Source organism: Panthera tigris, chromosome A2, assembly GCF_018350195.1.
Source record: "Panthera tigris isolate Pti1 chromosome A2, P.tigris_Pti1_mat1.1, whole genome shotgun sequence".
Lineage (NCBI taxonomy): Eukaryota > Metazoa > Chordata > Mammalia > Carnivora > Felidae > Panthera > Panthera tigris.
This window is the reverse complement of record NC_056661.1, coordinates 55,817,277-55,837,016: the sequence shown is the minus strand read 5'-3', so window position 1 is coordinate 55,837,016 and position 19,740 is coordinate 55,817,277. Positions and strand designations below refer to the sequence as shown.

Genomic DNA, 19,740 nt, shown 5'->3' with positions numbered 1-19,740 from the left:
CCCTGCCAGGTGTCACTGCACGGTCAGCTGGGGTCCGCACCAAGCAGCAAGCTCATGTGGTGGCTAACAAGAGGACCTAAGGGGTTGCCGCGTGTCAGTCAAGTGCTGTCTGGCCTGAACCAGTTCGGTACGCTCAACAAGGAGTCAACTCCGAGGAAACACAAAGGAAGCACCGTCACTGTGACCAGGGGTGACACGTGTCGCGGACATCTGCCAAGCCGCGGTCAGTTATGGCAGCCCCTGGGCCCCGGCTCTGCCCCTATAGGTCCTCCATAAGTGCAGATTCCTCCCTTCCTCCCTCAGTCAAACACCTCCCCTTCCTCCCCACTGAGACTTTTACCGAGTGCCACACTGCTTTAGGGGCTCCTTTGTAACTGTGCTGCCCACTGGGGCCCCCAACCTCCAAATGGCCACAGCCACGGTCAGGTCTGGACGGAGGCTTGGAATAAAACCCAGGAAGGGACAAAGCCCTACTGACTCGACCGAAATATTTCTGTCTCTGTTGAGCCGGTCGCCTACCCTGACCTTGGCCTACCCTCTGCTTGTCTGTGCATCAGTGGGGGAAGGACTAGGGAGCAGCCGGACAAGGACTGGCAGAGCTGGCCAGACTGAAGCACTTTCTAGGGAGCCGTTCCCTTTACTTGTATTTTTTAACTCCTATAAATAAACAACATCCAGGGGGACCCACGATGACCCAACTCACCCAGGTATCCAGGTTCAACCACGTAGATGGTGCTGTTGGGTAACCTAGAAGCACCCTGCATGCGGATACCTGAATTCTTAATTAAGGAACAAAACATAGGAAGGAAAACAGACTGGCTGGCAGGATTCAGCTGGCTTGGATGACTTGATTACCATCTAGACATCACAGGCAAAGGAGAGGGGATGAAAGCTTGCTCGCCTGAGGCCAAATAGAACAAGGCCGTTTTCCAGAACCCAAGGGCCCACACTTCCTATATGAGCAAAGGTAGATCTCTGCAAGAGACACTGGAGACCACGGGAGCAGGTCTAGGACAGGGAAAACCCATGTGCCAGTGTGGAAACAGCCGCGGCCAGGCCCCTCGGATGAGGCTACCCACGCCCAAGACGGTTCCGGAGGCGAGGAGCACGGCTCAGCTCCTGCCACCACCTCCCATCCGGGGAGCCTCTCCGGTGAGTCACCCACCGAGGTGAGCAATTCTACACGGCCGTGTTGCTATTTCGGTTCCTTCTGATTGTCAGACCTTGAGGGAAAGCAGGATTATTTTTAGCCTAGCCAAGCTTTCAGGGAGAAAAAGGGCTTCCCAACAGCAGATATCCCGCGTGGGGCACACATATGCACTTGCAGACTGGCCAGGGAAAAGGGTACTCCTGTGGCTGAGAACCAGGTTGCTCTGTCCCAGCTGCACTGCAGTGACCATCGACGTGTCCTGGTCCAAGACAGCCACGGGCCGGCTCGGGTCTCCCTCGGGGCTCGGGATGCTGTTCTGAAGCTGCAGCTCATACTGCTCGGAAGGCATTGAGAGCTCTGACCACCCGGAGTCAAAAAGGGGAGACAAGAGCAAAGACAGGAAATGTTAGTAGCCAATGTGGCAGTCCCGCCCCAAATCCCTGGAAGCGTCTCCCAGGGCTGCTGCTTAACGGACGGACTTTCCTTGTTTCTTCCTTCCTTTCTTCTTTCCTTCCTTCTTGCCCTCCCTCCTTCCCTCTCTGCCCCCCCTTCCTTCCCTCCCTCCATTCCCTCCCTTCCCTCTCCTTCCCTTTCTTCCTTCCCTCCCTCCTTCTTTCCTTCCTTCCTATTTCTTTCTTTTGCTTAGCTTTCTCAATACTTTTTTTTTAATTCCAGTATAGTTAACATACAGTGTTATATCTTATCAACCCTTTTAATTTTAACATTATGCTCAATGCCTGTGGAGAAAGCTGACACTCTCCATGAATTTTCAGAGACAATCAGTTTTTCAGTGACTGCTGTAAACTGCCTTTTTTTTTTTTTTTAATTAAGCACGGCTTCCGACTCCAATTGCAGACTGCTTACAGCAAACAGGAGTTAAATGAACTCTATTACTGCACTAAGGGTCCAGCATGGGGCTCACTGGATCTGTGCGTCCTCTGGGAGTTTCCAAAAAGGCACCAATCCGTGGTTTCCTACCGGGTTTTGGGAGCTCAGTCTAGAATTCTCTCTGTTGCCATCCTGCCCATCCATCAATGCTTCCCCTCTCTGTGTCATGTTGTAGAAGAGAACTCACTCATTCTGGACCAGGATGAAAAACAATTTCCCCAAGGACATAAGGGGTTCCACAAAATCCACCACCCCTGCATCCATTTTCCACACTACGGTAGTGACCACGAGCACTTTTGATACAAATGGCTGCCACTGACCACGAAATTGAGATGTGGCAGGACTGCGCCTGGTGTTTGATGTGCACATTACCCCATTTTATCCCACAACAACCCTTGAAACAGGCACTACTGATGCCCACACCCTCAAGGTGGTGGTGCTGCAGAAGTCAGGACAAGAAGCCCGCCGGAGGTCCCACAGCAGGCAGCGGCAGAGCTGGGATTCAAACCAAAGAGACCACAAGCACTTTCCCATGACTTCTTCCTGGCCCATCAAATTTCCTACCCAGCAACCCACCCGTGGAGCCTGTAGGTGCTGCCACGTCCCCGCCCTCCAGCAAGAGAGAAAAGAAAGCAGAGAACCGCTGACAGCATCCCTGCTTGTTGTTCATCTCTGGGCCCCGGCTCAGGGCCTTGCCCCAGGAGGCATCCAGGACAAGGACCAGGAGGAATTGCAGCTCGAGCATCCTTCAGAATTCCCAAGGATTCCAATGGGAACTCTAAAAGGGAGGCAACTGGTCTATTTCCAGTCTTAGGGTATCTTCTGTGTGTTCCAGTAAGCCCCCAAGAACTTGCTCTCAAGCAGAGACTCTCAAAGCGTGGTCCCTGGACCATCTGCGTCACCTGCCAACTACAAATGACTGGCCCCAGCCCAGAACTTCTGGATCAAACTCTGGGGGCCCAGTGCTCAGAGTTTGAACAGGCTCTCCAGGGGATTCCAGTGCACACTAGAACTGAGAATCCCTTAGCGAACACACAGCCCATTTCTTGTCTCTAACTGGGGGAAGCCCAGCCAAGCTGGGCTGTGATGCTTGCAGACCGTATGTTCAGAAAATAGCAGCAGCACGTCAAGGATCCATGCCATGATAAAATAATGCCGCTGCTCAACAGAGCAGTATTACTTTATGTTGTTTTATGAAGCACTAGCTCCCTCCCTTATTTAAAGTTCTCCAAACGAATAGGCCATTTTGGGAAGGGAATATACTGCTTCTCACAAGATCTTGCACGACGACGTATTTACAAAAGCCTAAGACAACGAAAATAAGGGGCTTGTCTGACTCCTTAAACACCTCTTACAAACGCAGAACCAGCTGCTTCTAAGAGGCACTGAATACTAAGGGTCACTATCTGTCTGGAAACATAGGAAGGTTGTTCTTGGGACACGAGACCAGCCCGTCTACCGTCTGCAGAGGGGAAAGGGCCATCCCCAAAGGCTGCCCCTCTGTAAGCCAAGAGGCCCACATGCTTCTAGGAGACAGGCTCTGTGACCCCTCCGGACCCCGTCTAATGCTCCAGACATGCTCCTAATCCACCCACCCCGTGTAGGCTCACGGAGCTCCTGGGGAAGTGGGCCTGAGCCCATGACCATGGGGGGCTCACTCCCCTGCCTCCAACTCCAGCACCTGCTCACATAGCCCGTGTGACTCAGTGCTGGGAAGCACAGCTCAAGGGTGTGCTGGGTTCCAAGTCCTTCACCACCTGGGACACAGACACCTGTCTATGCGGTTGGTTTTCCCAGCTTCAGTGCATTTTAGCTCAGTCATTTCCACTATTCCACTGCCCTCAGTCAGCATTGTCCTTTCTAGGGTTTCTTCTGTCTGATGGTGTGGTTACTGTGCCAGCCAGGTCTGCAAGCAACACAAACACCAACAGGGTGGAGAACCGAGGGGAGAGGCCTGCGACCCCCACTGGTCTGCAGGCAACACCGAGGCTCCTGTCATGAGCTCCGAGAGCCCCTCTCCTCCCTCACCGGCCCCCGCTTGTAACATGTTTGCAGGGTAATCATTGGATTGACTGCTGGGCTGTGCGCTCCAGGAGGGCAGGGACCTGGGCCGCACACACAGCACCCAGCAGGCTGCGGCACACAGTAGGTGCTCAATAAATGGGCTTGCAAGACAGCAAGTCCCCAAATAAAGAGAGGCGGGACATAGGGAAACATGGAAGAAAAAATAATTATATTTTTAAGGAAGGAAAACCGCAAAAAAAAAAAAAAAAAAAAAAAAAACCCAGAAAGAATAAACTTGGGGTTACAATTATCTACATGCTAATAAATCCACATGACTGTCCTCTAACCTATAATTCTCCGAGCCAAAGCAGGATGTCATGCAAGACAGACAGTGGCTGAAATTCATGTCCCCTGTAACACCATCAGTCCTGGCTTTCCTGTCTAGTCAACTTGTTTCGGATGACAGTGATGTGAATTATATCTCAATTAAAAAAAAAAACAACAAATTCATCTAAAATGAATGGACAGAGTTTCCGTTTATATGACTCGTTCACGGTAGGCCTTTGCTGGCTCAGTTCTCAAGGCATCTGTCTGGAATCCTCTCCAGAGCTGTGCCAACCACAACCCTCAATCACACAGGTGTGTTTATCTTTGGAGGAATTTTCCATCTCATTACCTCACTGATGAAAGGGAGGCAACATGACTATTTCCGGTCCTGGGGTATCTCTTGTGTGTTCCAATTCTTTGATGTCTATAGTAGTCACTAAACCCACAAGCTTCCTGGGTACTTGGGATGTGCCATTCCCCTGAACTATGGCCCCTGAACTCATTCAGGGTGAGCTCTTCAGACGTCTTAATTAAATCACCCACCCTTGGGGAGCCTGGGTGGCTCAGTCAGTTAAGTGTCCGACTTCCGCTCAGGTCATGATCTCGCGGTCCGTGGGTTCGAGCCCCACGTCGGGCCCTGTGCTGACAGCTTGGAGCCTGGAGCCTGCTTCGGATTCTGTGTCTCCCTCTGTCTCTTCCCTCCCCTGCTCACACTCTGTCTCTCTCTCAAAAAATGAGTAAATATTGGAGTGCCTGGGTGGCTCAGTCGGTTAAATGTCCGACTTCGGCTCAGGTCATGATCTCGCGGTCTGTGGGTTCGAGCCCCACGTCGGGCCCTGTGCTGACAGCTCGGAGCCTGGAGCCTGCTTCGGATTCTGTGCCTCCTTCTCTCTCTGCCCTCTCCTGCTCATGCTCTGTCTCTGTCCCTCTCTCTCTCAAAATTAGATAAACATAAAAAAATTTTTTAAAAAAATAATCCACCCTTAACCATGTTCACTACCCTCCCTGGTTGGGGCTCAGCCCTCAGGCCCCGCCCTGCGTCCTATGCAGAAGGGGTTGGTTTCTCAGCTTCTGTGGTCTGAGGGCAGAGAGCCACACAGTGGCTTCTGACCGGATCCACTGCTCTGAGGTGAGGCAGTCTCTTTGAGGACCCCATCTATGCCACAAAAACCCAAATTTCTTGGATACTGAAGCATCTATGCACCCCACATCACAGAGTGACCCTCCAATCTAGGGGAGGCACCTGCGCAGACACACATCAAAGCCCTCGGATGGACGGGTGACACTCCTGTGCCCAAGATCTTAACATCCTGTGCTCTGACCATGAAACATGGGTAAATGTTTTTAAAAAAGGATAATAACAGTAATAATTCTTAGGAGGACTGGTGCTGCATGAAGAATGCTCATCACATAAAATGCATCCCAGGTCCACGGCCGTCTAGAACTTCCAGAACAAATGCACATCCGTTAAGTAGTTTTACCCTCACAGCACAGACAGAAAGGCCTCAAGGGCTCTGATGGAGAAACTGAGCCCCAAGGGGGGACAGTGGCCTGCCAAGGCTGCCCGGCACTCAGTGGCAGGCCGAGGGCAAGACTCACTCCCATGTGAGGTTCACAGCTCCTGACGTTCTGAAAACAAAGGGACGGACACACACCCAAGAGGACTGAAAACAGCATCTCGCAAAGATATTTGCACTCCTGTGCTCATAGCAGCTTTACTAACAGTAGCCAAGGCAAGGAAGCAGTAAGTGCCCATCAGTAGGTGAATGGAGATAAACATTCAACAGACGTGAACACCCATGCAGTGGACTACTCTTCAGCCTTAAAAAAGGAAGGAAATTCGGACACTGGCTACAACAAGGACGAGCCTTGAGGACGTCATGGCTAAGTGAAATAAGCCGGTCACAAAGGGACAAATATGGTAGGATTCCACTTCCTGGAAGTCTCTAGAGAAGTCAGATCCACAGAGACAGAAAGGAGGATGGTGGGTGCCAGGGACTGAGGGAGGCGGGAGGGATGGGGAGTTGGTGTTGAATGAAAACAGAGTCTCAACTTGGGAAGATGAAAAAAGTTCCAGAGCCGGATGGTCGTGATGGTTGCACGACAACACGTGTGTACTCCATGCCACTGAACGCTTAAAAAGCATCAAAATGGGAAATTTTATGCCATGTGTATTTTACCACAATAATAAAAAGGGGAGCCTCTGCCGTGATTCCCCCGCAGAGTCAGCGACCCACCTGTAATCTTTCCTTGTCTGATTTTCTGCACCTTATAGCGAATGGAGGTCCCCACCATCAGGTAGACGTCGTACGCTGGGTTCAGGAGGATGTTCTCCAAAATCAGCAGCCTGACCTCCGCAGGGTGCACGTGCTTGGAAGACGGAGGAGGGCAGGGAAGGTGAGGTGAGGTTGGGGAACGGAGAGCAGTGTGGGCAAGAGAAAGAGAATCTAGAACTTTTCAGGATGCTCGTGTGCGGACCGAGAAGTTAGGGAGACAGAAACAAGGCAATGCTCCCAGCCCCACACCTTCAGTCCCCCGAACCCCCAGGGGAACCGGTGTGAACAGCAGGCACGTATTCAGTGGCCATTGCCACACGGACCGAGCAAGTCGCCTCACATTACGCACACTGTAGCTCTGGGTACAATCTTAATTAAATGGAAAGAAAAGTGAGGAGTGAGATCCACGGACACTGTGGCCAACAGGAGCTCGGGGGCTCCCCCCGCAAAAACCCAAAGGCCAGGGAGGTTGGGAGGCCACTGGCAAACCTGAAAAGGGGCAGAGATGCATGTCCCTGATGAGTGCTCGGCCCATCCTGCCCACCTCTCACCCCACGCTGCGACCTCCTCACCAGGAAAAGGCACGAGAGACTTGAAACGGGAGAAAGACCCCATCTCGAGTCCAGCGCACCCCTCCGGTTACCAGTCTGCGGGGGCCCGCACCTTCCACCGCCTTTGATCTGCTGGCAACTCTTCCAGTCGGAGAAAACTTGGCAAAGGAAACAATTCTCATCCACAGAAATGCAAATACATTGTCTCAGGTGGAGATGTGGCTGATTTTCATCCCGTGGATTTTTTTTTTATGAGTATTTATTGATTTTGAGAGAGAGACAGAGACAGAGCGTGAGCCAGGGAGGGGCAGAGAGAGAGACAGACACAGAATCCCAAGCAGGCTCCAGGCTCCGAGCTGTCAGCACAGAGCCTGACGCGAGGCTCGAACCCACAAACCGCGAGATCATGACCTGAGCCCAAGTCGGACACTTAACCGACTGAGCCACCCAGGCGCCCCATCGTCCCGTGGATATCGTGGATATTGACAAGTTCTGCTTCCATTTCTAAATTCTTGGGATTCTCCTTTGACCCATTTGTAACATCTTACAGGTTTCGTCACTTAATGCTAGCTTAAATAGTATCTTTGACTCATCAAAAAAGAAAAAAAAAAAACAGGCCTTGGGCTGGGCTTGGTGGCGGTACTTTCTAGCACGACAGGCAGAGAAGTCACTTACAGACAGCAGGCAGGACAAGGGTGCCTTTCCAGCTCAGCAGTGGGGTGGGCTGGGCCGGGGCTCCGAGAAACGGAGGCAAACTGTCTCCAAATACTAATTGCAGGGTGCTACAGGATAACGCCTGGGATATGGCATGTCCCGTGCTTCTAAACCTCCCCAGGACCCCCAGCCTACTGGCTAAACCATGAAAAAGAGTGAATCAGGAGGAGTTCTCTCACCTGCCGCTTTAGAAAGTAAAGAAAGACATGGGGTGGGGTGGGGTGGGGTGGGGAGCCCTCCACAGATGGGACCACCAGTCCCGGGGCTCAAAGTGGGACCCAAGAAGAAACAGCATGGGGGACACCAGGAAGCCCCCAGTCTTTTCAGAGCCCCAAATTCTTGGACGCATCCCTCTACTGGGACAGGTGGGTATTTGTTGAAAATCTGCTAGTTAATGAAAATCCTGCCGCTCCTGGTCTCCCTCAAAACTGACAATGGACCAGGGCGCCTGGTGGCTCAGTCGGTTAAGCGTCCGACTCTTGGTTTTGGCTCAGGTCACGATCTCACAGTTCACGAGTTCGAGTCCCGCGTCAGGCTCTGTGCGACAGTGCAGAGCCTGCTTGGGATTCTCTGCCTTCTTTCTGTTCCCCTCCCCCACTCGTGCTGTCTCTGTCTCTCTCAAAATAAATAAATAAACTTAAAAAAAAAAATGACAACGGCCCAACTACTTTGTGACTCTGGGGACGGTGTACTCCAGTTCCCCCAACTACCTCTCTCAAAAGCTGTGGCCCCCAAAAAACCAGACCAAAGAAACAGAAATATAGAACTACAGCCTGAAGTTCCCATGGCACCAACGATGAAGCCTTCACAGTAGAGCAACTCATTCCCACTCCTAAATGTGTGCATGGGTGTGAGCGGCATGGCCGGCCTGGTGTCCCCCCAGGAAGCCTGGCACCTCCCCAGCCCCAGGGCCCCACCTTGTAGACGGCCTCCTGGATGCACGCCTTGAGCTTGGAGCTTCCAGTCTTCATCCCGGACACCAGGATGGTGTCCCCCTGCTTGGCCACTTTCTCCATCTCGGAGATGTAGGAAGGAGGGATGTATGTGGACTCCAGGAATGTGAGGATTCTGGAAAGGGAATGTGTCATCAGACCTGGTATGTGGAACCAAAGACCCTAACATATTCACCATCTATCGGCGCCTCTAGGAGGGCCAGGAGCTAACAGGGAGTGGCGTTGCTTAGAAATGTGTCCCTGAACCTCCTACATCGGAACTGCCAACCTCCTTGGAAAAAAATGCAGACTCTTGGCCCCTGGCCCAGGTCTTTGTCTACACGAAGCCTGGCGATCTGCCTTGTGTCAAAATGTGCATGTGGTTATGGGAAACACCAAATTAGGAGGACCGCCTGCTTAGTCGAAATGCTTCTCTCACAGATGTGGCAGGTGAGGTCCATGGAAACTGACAAGCGGACCCACGACCACAGAGCCAGCCGGGGTGGTGCCAGCCAAGCCACCAGCCTCCCAGGGCTCCCTGCTCCATTCTATCCACCCCTCTGGGCCAGCTCCTATCGCTGGGAAATGATTCTCAATGACCCCCCCCTCAGGTGTCAGGACGAGGGGATCACACCCATCTTATTGTTCTGGGGGTTGGGCTGTGGGGAGAAGCCCCAGGTCAGGAGAGAAGTCAGGATGCGGTGACCCTCCCTGCAGTGTAGGCTGGAAGCAGGGCTTGAGGGACCCTTTCCATACAGTCTCTCTCTTGCAGCCTGTGATCTACAAGTCAGCCTGCCTTTCCACTTGAACAAGAGCATCCCCTGGAAATGCTTTCATTCTCCCAAGACCCACCGGGCGCTGCACTACACTGTGATGTATTTCCTTGCCTGGTTTCACTAGGTGTCACATCCTAAATTAAAAAAAAATTTTTTTTTAATGTTTATTTTTGAGAGAGAGAGAGAGAGAGAGAGAGACAGAGCATGAACGGGGGAGGGGCAGAGAGAGAGGGAGACACAGACCTCGACACAGGCTCCAGGCTCTGAGCGGTCAGCACAAAGCCTGACGCGGGGCTCGAACTCACGGACTGTGAGATCGTGACCTGAGCTGAAGTCGGACGCTCAACCGACTGAGTCACCCAGGCACCCCACATCCTGAATGTAATGAAAACCCAGGACACTCTGGTCACAATGTGCCTGGAAGTTCGGGGGGCTTGACGGGAAATGCACCTGGCGGCACAGAACGGGGCAGGGAACCAGTGTTCTCTGAGCATCTGGGGCGTCAGGCCCAGAGAGGGGCTCTGAATACCAGTCAGCATGCTAACCCACAGAGCTGCCGCAGCCCAGATGGGTTGCGTTCCTTGACTAAGGCCACAGGCAGGAAGTGACCGGGCCAGGATTCGGGCCAGGACTGGAATCCAGGTCTCTTTGATGCACAGCCCATGTGCCCGGCTTTATGAGACACCAGAAATTCCAGAGCTCATTCAGAAGACAGAGCCTGAGGGCCCCATTTCCCAAAAGACCTCAGACCCAAGAGGGAAGCCCAGCTCGCACAGCGTCAGGGCAGGAGGATGTGTGCCATGGGGACAAGCGTGAGCAAAGCCAAGATGTTCCCTAAAGCCCAGAGCTGCACTTTTAAAAGTATAAAGCAAAGACCAGACCCTTAACTCCCCACAAAATACTAACTGCAAAGTGGTAAGAAAGTGACTTCACAGTGGGGCAGCCAGGCAGACACCATCTCGCCCAAGTGACAACAGGGAACATCGTTGGTGACAGACCCACAAAGTCATGACAAGATGCACTCGGGAGAATACAGAATCTCGCCTCGGTGACATTCCCGCCCAAGACGCAAAGCTCTGAGTCTAACCAGGAGGGAATATCAGATAATCCCGAAATGAGGGACATTCTGCAAAATAACTGGACTATAATCTTCACAAGCACCAAGGTCCCAAAAGCCAAACAAAGACCAAGAAACTGTCCTGGGCTGATAGAAACTAAGAGACCGGACAGTATACAGCAGGTGGCTCTGGCTGGGGTCTTTGCTTCACACGAAGGATAGAATCGGGATAGACCGCCAAGGTTTGACCGGCATCCGATGCCTGCAGACGGTGTCAATCTCCTCACTTTGATGACCATCCTGTAGATGCACAGGAAAATGTCCTTAGCGGTTGTCAGTGCACGGTCCATAATTAGGGACATGAGGTCGACAACTTGCTCTCAAATGCCTCAGGGACACCACTCTGTGTACCGTACTTGCAACTTTTCCGTAGGCTGAAAATAACGGCAAGTTTTTGTTTTCTTTTTTAGTTAAGTCTTCCTCAGAGCTCGAGAGCATGACGCTAAGCGACACACGTCAGCCAGAGAAATACAAATACCGTATGACTTCACTCATATGTGGAATTTAAGAAACAACCAAGGAAGGGAAAAAGAAGAGGGAGACAGAGGCAAAGCAGGAAACAGACTCCTGACTACACAGAACAAACCGATGGTTACCAGAGGGGAGGTGGGTGCGGGGGGACGGGTGAAACAGGTGATGGGGATTCAGGAAGCCACTTGTCATGAGGAGCACCGGGCGAGGCACGGAAGGGCTGAATCGCTACATGTGCACCCAACACTAACACAACGTTGTACGTTAACTGTGCCGGAATCAAAATAAAACAAAGTAAAAAAAAAATAAAGGTTATAACTGGCTAGTCACAATAAAAAATTAAGTCTTCCCCCCCGCAAGAGGGACTTTGAAATTTTACTTAATAAGGCATGAGGCAAAGCAGTATATAGTAGGGGATATGAACCCCAACCCTGGGTCTGCACCACCACCTCTCTGGCCAACAGGACTTCCTGGTCCACACCTGCTCTGTCCAATGGGTAGGAGCCACTAGCCGCATAGCTAACAAGCGCTTGAAACACAGCTAGTACAGCTGAGGAGCGAGAGTTTTCATTTTATGAATCTAAATTTAAAGAGCCAGGGTTGGCTTGGGTTAGCGGCTACCATATTGGATAGTGCAGATGTGCGTAGATCCGAGTGCAAATTCTAGGTCCAGCCACTTATCAACCAGACAAGTGGCTTACACCTTTGTTTCTAGGTCTGAAGAATCGCAAAAAAACAGTGGGATGTGAGCCCACGTGGCTGGTGGGGGGACTGAGTGAGGCGGGATCCTGAACGAGCCCATCGCATAAGGAGCCCGTCTGCATCCCCCAGCGCTGAGGGACGCAGCCTCTTGCGCCTGTGAAGGGCTGGCTGTCACTGCCGGAATGTCCTCCTGGCCGAAAACTGTCTCCCCTTTAACGTATCCCCATGGGAGGGCTGCCCTCTGAGGCCATGTGCCACTGTTCCCTGCGCCCCGTGACAGCCTTCCATTACCTGGGACAAGTTTTCTGTTTCACAGCCGGGCACCCCAGCCCCCTCGACCACTTCCCACGGAGAGCGCCCCAGCAGGCTGCAGAGGCTGTAAGCTTCTGGCACGGCTGTGTGAGCCGAAACGCCCTGCCTCAGTCAGTCATGGGGAATGCTGGCCAGCATCCCGGGAACTTTCCTGGGCTCCTTGCTGAAGGTGGGATGGTGACGGCGACGATAAAGCCCCCAGCTGCATGCAGCCAACCGACGGCCCCCCTCCTGCTTCCCTGCAAAGGTGGGGCGCCTCTTACCGCAGGGCGTTGTGGGAGTCTGAGAACCCGTTGGCCTCCGTGTCCTTCACGATTGTCCAATCAAAGACGAGCCCAGCGAGGGTGCTGAACGTGTTCCCTGTAAGAGCAGGTGGTGGGGGAGCAAAAAATGCATCAGACCTAACTCCCTGCTGCCAGGGGAAGGGGCAAAGGCACTCAGCACCACCTTCTGCAAAGCAGGCGTCACACCTCCATTTCAGGAAAGGGAAACTGAGGCATAAAGGGCCAGGGTCGTGTGACTGTGAGGGACTAAGCTGGGATGTGAACCAAATCTGTCTCAGGTGAGCATCTGTGTTCTTCCCACTGTACCTCCAGCCTCTGCTCACGACAGGCGCGGTGAAGTGCGTGACACCATCACCCCTCACGTCTGGAAGCACTTTACAGTTTAGACGCAGCCTCTGAGACCTGAGCCATTGGTTCCTCCTCACCCTCCCTCTGCGGGGAAAGAAGCTGGGGATGAGGGGCAGCGTCTGGTCTCTCCACCTAGGCGCTGAGACTCCCAGGGTCCCAGCATGGAGGAGGTGGCAAGCCACCCAGCTGGCCCGAGATCTGAAGTGCCAGCTTGCTGCCCGTGAGCCTTCTGATAGGACGTCAGGACGATTGGAGCCCAGCCAGAGCGACCAGGCGATGGTTTTTGGAGACAGGACCCAGTGTGGGTCCTAACACGCCATAAAGACCTTCTTAGTCTAAGTACCAGATCTGGTCCCGCCTGGAAACCCTGCAACAGGGCAGAGGGTGGAAACTGGTCACTCCGAGGCCTGATCTCCTAGGAGCTGTGGCTTTGCTGTTACCCAGTCAATGCTTCTTTTGCATTTTTGAGGTATTTCCCACCGTTTCAAGTTAAGAAATGCAACCTATAAATCCAACTTCCGTGTTCTCTTGAAGAGTCTGCAGATCCAGCCTCCTGGGCCCTCGTCCCTCTGGTGACCAACCAGTGGCTGGCCCAGCCTCACTAGAAGGGATCATGATCTCCGGTTTGCCACAGTCCCCACCATGCTCTGTTGTCCCACCCCCACTCTGTAGTCCTCATCTACATTCCCTGTCTTGCCAGCTCCCAAATAGAACATCGGAGGTCTAGGAAAGCTCTTTCTACAGAGCAAAGGGTAAGGCATTTAGAGTCATAGGGGTCCCGCCCCTCCCCACCCATGTGATTTTAGAAGCCAGATGAAACAGTGCTCAGCAAAAGCTCCAGAAAACGGGGCCGCCTTTGCCATCACTTTTAGGGCAACACAGAGGTACTCTGTGACCCAGCAATTCCACCCCTGGGTATACACACTCAGGGGAAACGAGAAACTACGTCCACATAAAGACTTGCACACGAATCGCCCCAGCAGTATTATTCACAACAGCCAAAAAGTGGAAACAACCTGAATGTCCATCAACAAATGAATGGATAAACAAATGTGGTCCATTCATACAGCAGGATATTATTCACCCATAAAAAGGAAGGAAATCCATGCAACTACATAGATAAACATTATGCTAAGAAGTCAGACACAAAAGGCCATACATCGTACGATTCTATTTATACGAAACGTTCACAACAGAGAAATCTATACACGGAAAGCAGCGGTTGCCAGGGGCTGGAGAGAGGAAAGAATGGGAAGCAACCGTTCTTGGGTCCTGGGTTTCATTTCTGTAGTGACGAAAATGTTCTAAAATTAGTGAGTGGGGACGGTTGCACAACTCTGTGAATATATTAAAAGCATATAAAATGAACTGGATGAATTTAAATTTAAATGGATGAATTTCATGGTATTGGAATCTCAAAAATAAATAAATCTTTTTTTTGTTTTAAGCAACATAAGACAGGAAATAAAACAGAGTGGGCTAGAGCAGGGCTTGGCAAACTATGGCACACTGTCAGTTTTTGTAAATAAAGCTTTATTAGAACACAGCCCGCGAAGCATCCTCTATGACTGCTTCAGAACGACGGCTCGGTCAAACATCACGTCCCTAAGAAACTGTCCTGACTTCTGTCCCCCACGCACCAGCCTCCAACCTTCCCTGGGGTCGGTTCCCCCAGCTGTGCAGCGCTTTCACACCTGCATCCAAGGTGATGAGAAGCAGCACCTGCTGAGATGCATGTGCCCCTCCCCCCTCCCCCACAGCCTGAGCTGCGGGGGCAGAAGCACCTGGCAGGACACCCAGCAGATGGAAACGCTCAGCCGCCGGCTCACTGAGAACCACTACCTGCCGCCCGGCACTAAGCCCCGCACACACTTCCCACCAAATCCTTGCAACCCCCCCGATAAACACCACTATCTCAGTTTCACAGACCAGACAACAGCTCGGAGAAGTGAGGCGGCTTACCTGATAAATAAATAGGAACAAGGGAACTGTCAGATGCTCTAGAGCAGTGATTTCACCCCCAGGGGGCATTTGGCAATGGCTGGAGATACTTTTGGTTATGAAGCTTTGGGGAGTTCTCCTTCCCTCTGGTGGGTGGAGGCCAGGGATGCTCCTGAACTTCCTACGACGTACTGGAGCCCCGACCACAAATCATTATCTAGCCCCAAGTGTGGATAGTACCCGGGCTGGGAAATTCCAATCTAGAGAATTCTTTGTTTTGTTTTGTTTTTTTTTAAAGCAGAGGCAGCTGAGATGGTCAGGGAAGATTTCAAAGGCAAGGTGCGCCAAGGTCTGGGCTGAAGTTTTTTGGGAGATCCCTCGGCCTGAAAGACATCTATTGCCTGACTTAGTTTCTCCAATAGGAATCTCAACTGGCAGGTTTCCCTCTGCTCCTCAGCCACGAGGTCGGGCTACAGCCAACACAGCCCACTTGGTACCAAGAACAGATCTTCTAAGAATCCCAGGACAATCCAGTATCAGACTCCAGTGACACAAAGTGAAGGATGGTGCAGAGGCCGGCACAGGGACATTTCCTGGCGTGCACACATGCGCACACACACACACACACGTGCGCCCCACAGTCTGGACCAGGAAGCCAACTCCGGCCCTCAAAGCCAGGCAGGGAGAACACTGCCACTGTTTAGAGCGTACTGACCCCATGACCCTCCCCCACCATCCCACAGCTCCACGACGCCGGATGTCAGCTTCCCAAAGACGCGTTCTACCCAGCATGACCCTGTGCACAGGCGCAGAGTCCCCCTCCAGGAAACGCCAAAGCTCTCATCTCACAGGCACTGCTGCAGAGGCCGGGGTGTGCCAGGCACGGCCATGGCCCTGCTGCCCCCGAGCGCCTGGGGGCCACTCAGAGCGATCCCGACCTCTTCGGTGTCTTCCCAGCGCCAGCTTCACCATCCTGGCTGGGGCAGCCCTCCCTGGGGGACAGCAGGGTCAGACGAGAGGGGACAGAGAAGCAGGGGCACCTCCTCACCTTCGGAGTCCAGGGCCTGGATCTTCAGTTCCAGGGGCGAGTCCTCCAGGTACAGCTCGCGGGTGGTGGAGACGATCTGAATGCCGTGGATGAGGTCGACGATGGCATCGCAGCGCAGGACCTGGCCCGTGGCTGGAGGGACGGGAACGGACCAGTCAGCACAGAAGGCGGCGCCCTGACCGCCAGGGTCTCGCCGGTCAGGTGCTCTTGCATTTTGGCAAAGATGAGAGCAATCAACAAAACCAGCACCCCGAAATGGGGCCGGGAGAACCACACTAACCCTCAGAAGCCAAGCCGCTGACCAGCACACGGGCCTCCTAAAAGGCAGCACGGACCTGTGCACAGAAAGGGCTCAGAGACATTTCGGGTGCCCATCTCGTACTCCTCCAACGTGAGCACCAGCATTTAAAGCAGTGTGCGAGAAAACTCCTCCGAGAAAATCTAGTTTTATTCAGGGTGTGACCACTAAGTTAAATGACCAGGGTACATTATGAGGAGTTAGCATCCAGAAAGCTGAGGCTGTTCTGAATGCTCGTCCCCACGCTGAAATCAGGAACTGCGCCCTGAGTCTGTCTGTGCGTTTACATGGGTGCTTTTACACAGACTATCAACTGCACTATCGAATACATGGGTTATGTGAGCAAGCACACAGACTTTTTTACGTGCCCCATAAAGAAGATACACAAATGGCATTGCCTGGAGAATTCTCCAGTGTAAAAATCACAGCATGTGACACAAAATCATTCTGACCATTCTCCAGGCACCATATAAAACCCTTTGTGCGCTGTTAATGGTACCTTGTTAGAAAGCAGTCATCAAAATCCTTACAGATAATTCATATGTAAAACTGGGACTCTATCCTTGGTAGTAAATAACTTAAAACAACCCAAAAGTGGGGCGCCTGGGCAACTCAGTTGGTTAAGCATCTGACTCTTGATCTCAACTCAGGTCTTGATCTCAGAGTCTTAAGTTCAAGCCCTGCATTGGGCTCCATGCTGGGCATGGAGCCTATTTAAAACAAATTTTTTTCTTAATTGTTCTCTGTATAAATATAACACTGAAACAAGCAGCTGAAAACAATCTAAATGTCCAATATAAGAGGATCCTTACAGGACAACCCCCCGTGGGAAGTGTTATTCAGCTGTTAAAAATGACTATCAAAATGAAAACTTTTCATATCACGTTAAATGGAAGAAAGCATGACAGAAAATAGCATTGTCTTCTAAGCATTTTACAACTATGATGTGGTCGATTAAGTATGGGGCAGTAAGAGAATCACAAAAAGAATCACAACAATTTTCTTCGTTTTGATTCAACCCCCATTGAAGAGTTATTTGGGTAACAAATAATAATTTAGAAAGGAAAGCCAGGGGTGCCTGGATGGCTCAGTTGGTCAAGCATCTGACTTCGGCTCAGGTCATGATCTCACAGTCCGTGAGTTTGAGCCCCACGTCGGGCTCTGTGCTGACAGCTCAGAGCCTGGAGCCTGCTTCGGATTCTGTCTCCCTCTCTCTCTGCCCATCCCTGGCTCATGCTCTGTCTCTCTCTGTCTCAAAAATAAATAAAAACATTAAAAAAAAATTTTTTTTAAAGAAAGGAAAGCCAGCCTCCCTCCGTGAGGGGGGAAACAGGACACAGCGCCAGGGGGAGGGACGGGGGGCGGGGGGGGGGGGGGGGGGGTGTTGCCTGCATGGCCTCTCCTCCTGCCTGAGCATCCTCTGACCCAACAAAAGAGAGAGGAAGCGCTGCCACAGGCCCGGGCAGGCTGTGTGGCCGAGGTCTCAGTGGGGTGCTTCCCGCCTCTTGTCCCGCCACGGGTCCCAGGGCACTGAGCTCTTACTGATGTCCTCGGCGAAGATGATGCTGGTCAGGCGGGCGGGCTGGGACAGGCGGGCCTGCACCACTGCCTTCTGGGAGCACTGTGCTTCGTCCACGCCCAGCGGCTCTATACTGGCCACCTCCGGCCGGGTCGATGACCTACAGCAGGAAGATGAGACTTCACTCTCTGGGGTGGGGCTACCCCGAGAGGCACAGCTGGGACCAGAAGCCAGAGCTGCAGGTCCCCATCCGGGGCCCCGTCCCAGACGCCAACACAGAGTAGAGGTGGGCGGTGTCCAGGGGGTTTCACACCCAGGGGAGAAAGGGGGCCCGGCTGAGGCCCCTCTAATGCAAGCATGACCACCGAAGGACATGGGACCTCCCCTCCCGAACACACACACACTGAGCAAATCAAACAGGGGACCAAACACATGGGAACACCTTACAAGCCTTATAAGACTTCTCTATGGAAGAAATAATTCTCAGGGCGCCTGGGTGGCTCAGTTGGTTAAGCATCTGACTTCAGCTCAAGTCATGATCTTGCGGTTCATGAGTTTGAGCCCCACGTCGGGGTCTGTGCTGACAGCTCAGAGCTCACTTCAGATCCTCTGTCCCCCTCTCTCTTTGCCCTCTCACTCTCTTTCTCTCTCTCTCCCTCCCTCTCAAAAATAAACACTAAGAGGGCCACCTAGGTGGCTCAGTCGGTTAAGCGTCCGAGTTCGACTCAGGTCATGATCTCACAGTTCGTGAGTTTGAGCCCCGCATCAGGCTCTGTGCTGACAGCTCGGAGCCTGGGACCTGCTTCGGATTCTGTGTCTCTCTCTGTGTGTCCCTCTCCCGCTGACGCTCTTTCTCTCTCTCTCTCTCAAAAATAAATAAACATTAAAAAATTAAAATAAATAAATAAATAAACATTGGGGGGAAAAAGGAAATAATTCTCTATCATTGGGAAAACTGCCTTTGCTGTCAGGTGAGGAGGAAACACCATGGATCTGTGCTGACCTCTGGGCCGGGCCTGGCACAGAGCAGCCAAGCATTAGCCACCCCCCAACAGGTCCTACGAAACCTGGAGACCACCAGCTGTGAAGACAACCACAATCGTAAAGTCCCAGTGCACACAGAGGTGCCATTAGGGGAAAGACGAGAAGAAAGGCAGATAAGCTCAAATAAACCAGCAAAATCTAGGAGATGGCTTCCCATGGAGAGACGGGGCCCCACGACAGGATGAAGGGACGGCGTGATTGGGGGAGTGACCCAAGGCCGGTGCCACGGCTCCCCACCTATGACAGGCTGACGACAGTTCCTGGGCCAAGGTGGGATGAGAAGTAGTGGGGGTGAGCAGAGAGGAGACTCCACAGAAAGTGCTGGGTGAGCATGTGCCATTACAGCTCTCTGCAGACAGGGTGCTCATGGAAGCTTCCAGGGAAGGCGTCTCGGTGAAGACCACACAAAGATCGGGGGGTTCGGGAAAGGCCCGGAGGTGGGCAGCAGCCAGGAGGGCTCCAGGAACAGAAAAACTAGTGTGATCTGAGGCCTGGGACGCCATTCCAGGAGACCAGAGGCGTTGGCCAAAGCCTGTGCTCCTAACCACCACCCCAAGCCGCTAATGGCCTTTCTTGAGCAGTTTTCAAAATCTGGAGTCGCATCATCAGGAAAACGTAAATCAGAGCCACAATGAGATTATCACCTCACGCCCGCTAGAATGGCTATTATCAAAAAGACAAGGCGAGGATGTGGGGAAAAGGGAGCCTTCATGCACCATCGGTGGGAATACAAATTGGGGCAGCCACCGTGGAAAACCGTATGGAGGTTCCTCGAGAAAACTAAAAACACAAGTCCCGTAGGATTCATCAATTCCACTTCTGGGAATATAACCAGAGGAAATGAAATCACTGACTTGAGAAGCTATCTGCACGTGAGTACTGCAGCACTATTCACAGCAGCCAACACACTGGAACAACCTCAGTGACCATCAGTGGTCAAGTGGATAAAGAACATGTGGAACACACACACACACACACACACACACACACCCTCCCCCCCCCCCCACACACGAATATTACTGAGCCATAAAACAGAAG

General features: G+C 52.4%; 1 protein-coding gene across 5 annotated transcripts in view; it reads right to left on the bottom strand.

Annotated features, from left to right (window-relative positions):
• The window catches only part of NUP210 (nucleoporin 210), a 108,907-nt gene that overhangs the window by 71,957 nt on the left and 17,210 nt on the right, over window positions 1–19,740 (bottom strand). For all 5 annotated transcript variants that reach the window (XR_006214980.1, XM_042979607.1, XM_042979608.1 and 2 more), the window contains exons 2-8: window positions 17,682–17,818; window positions 15,842–15,973; window positions 12,484–12,580; window positions 8,828–8,978; window positions 6,607–6,739; window positions 1,349–1,507; window positions 704–772 (exon numbers count right to left, since the gene is read on the bottom strand). Coding sequence is in view for 4 of the 5 variants with exons in the window: in XM_042979607.1 (XP_042835541.1) it covers window positions 704–772; window positions 1,349–1,507; window positions 6,607–6,739; window positions 8,828–8,978; window positions 12,484–12,580; window positions 15,842–15,973; window positions 17,682–17,818 (878 nt within the window). In the remaining variant the exon portion in view is untranslated. The remainder of the gene's footprint in view (window positions 1–703; window positions 773–1,348; window positions 1,508–6,606; window positions 6,740–8,827; window positions 8,979–12,483; window positions 12,581–15,841; window positions 15,974–17,681; window positions 17,819–19,740) is intronic.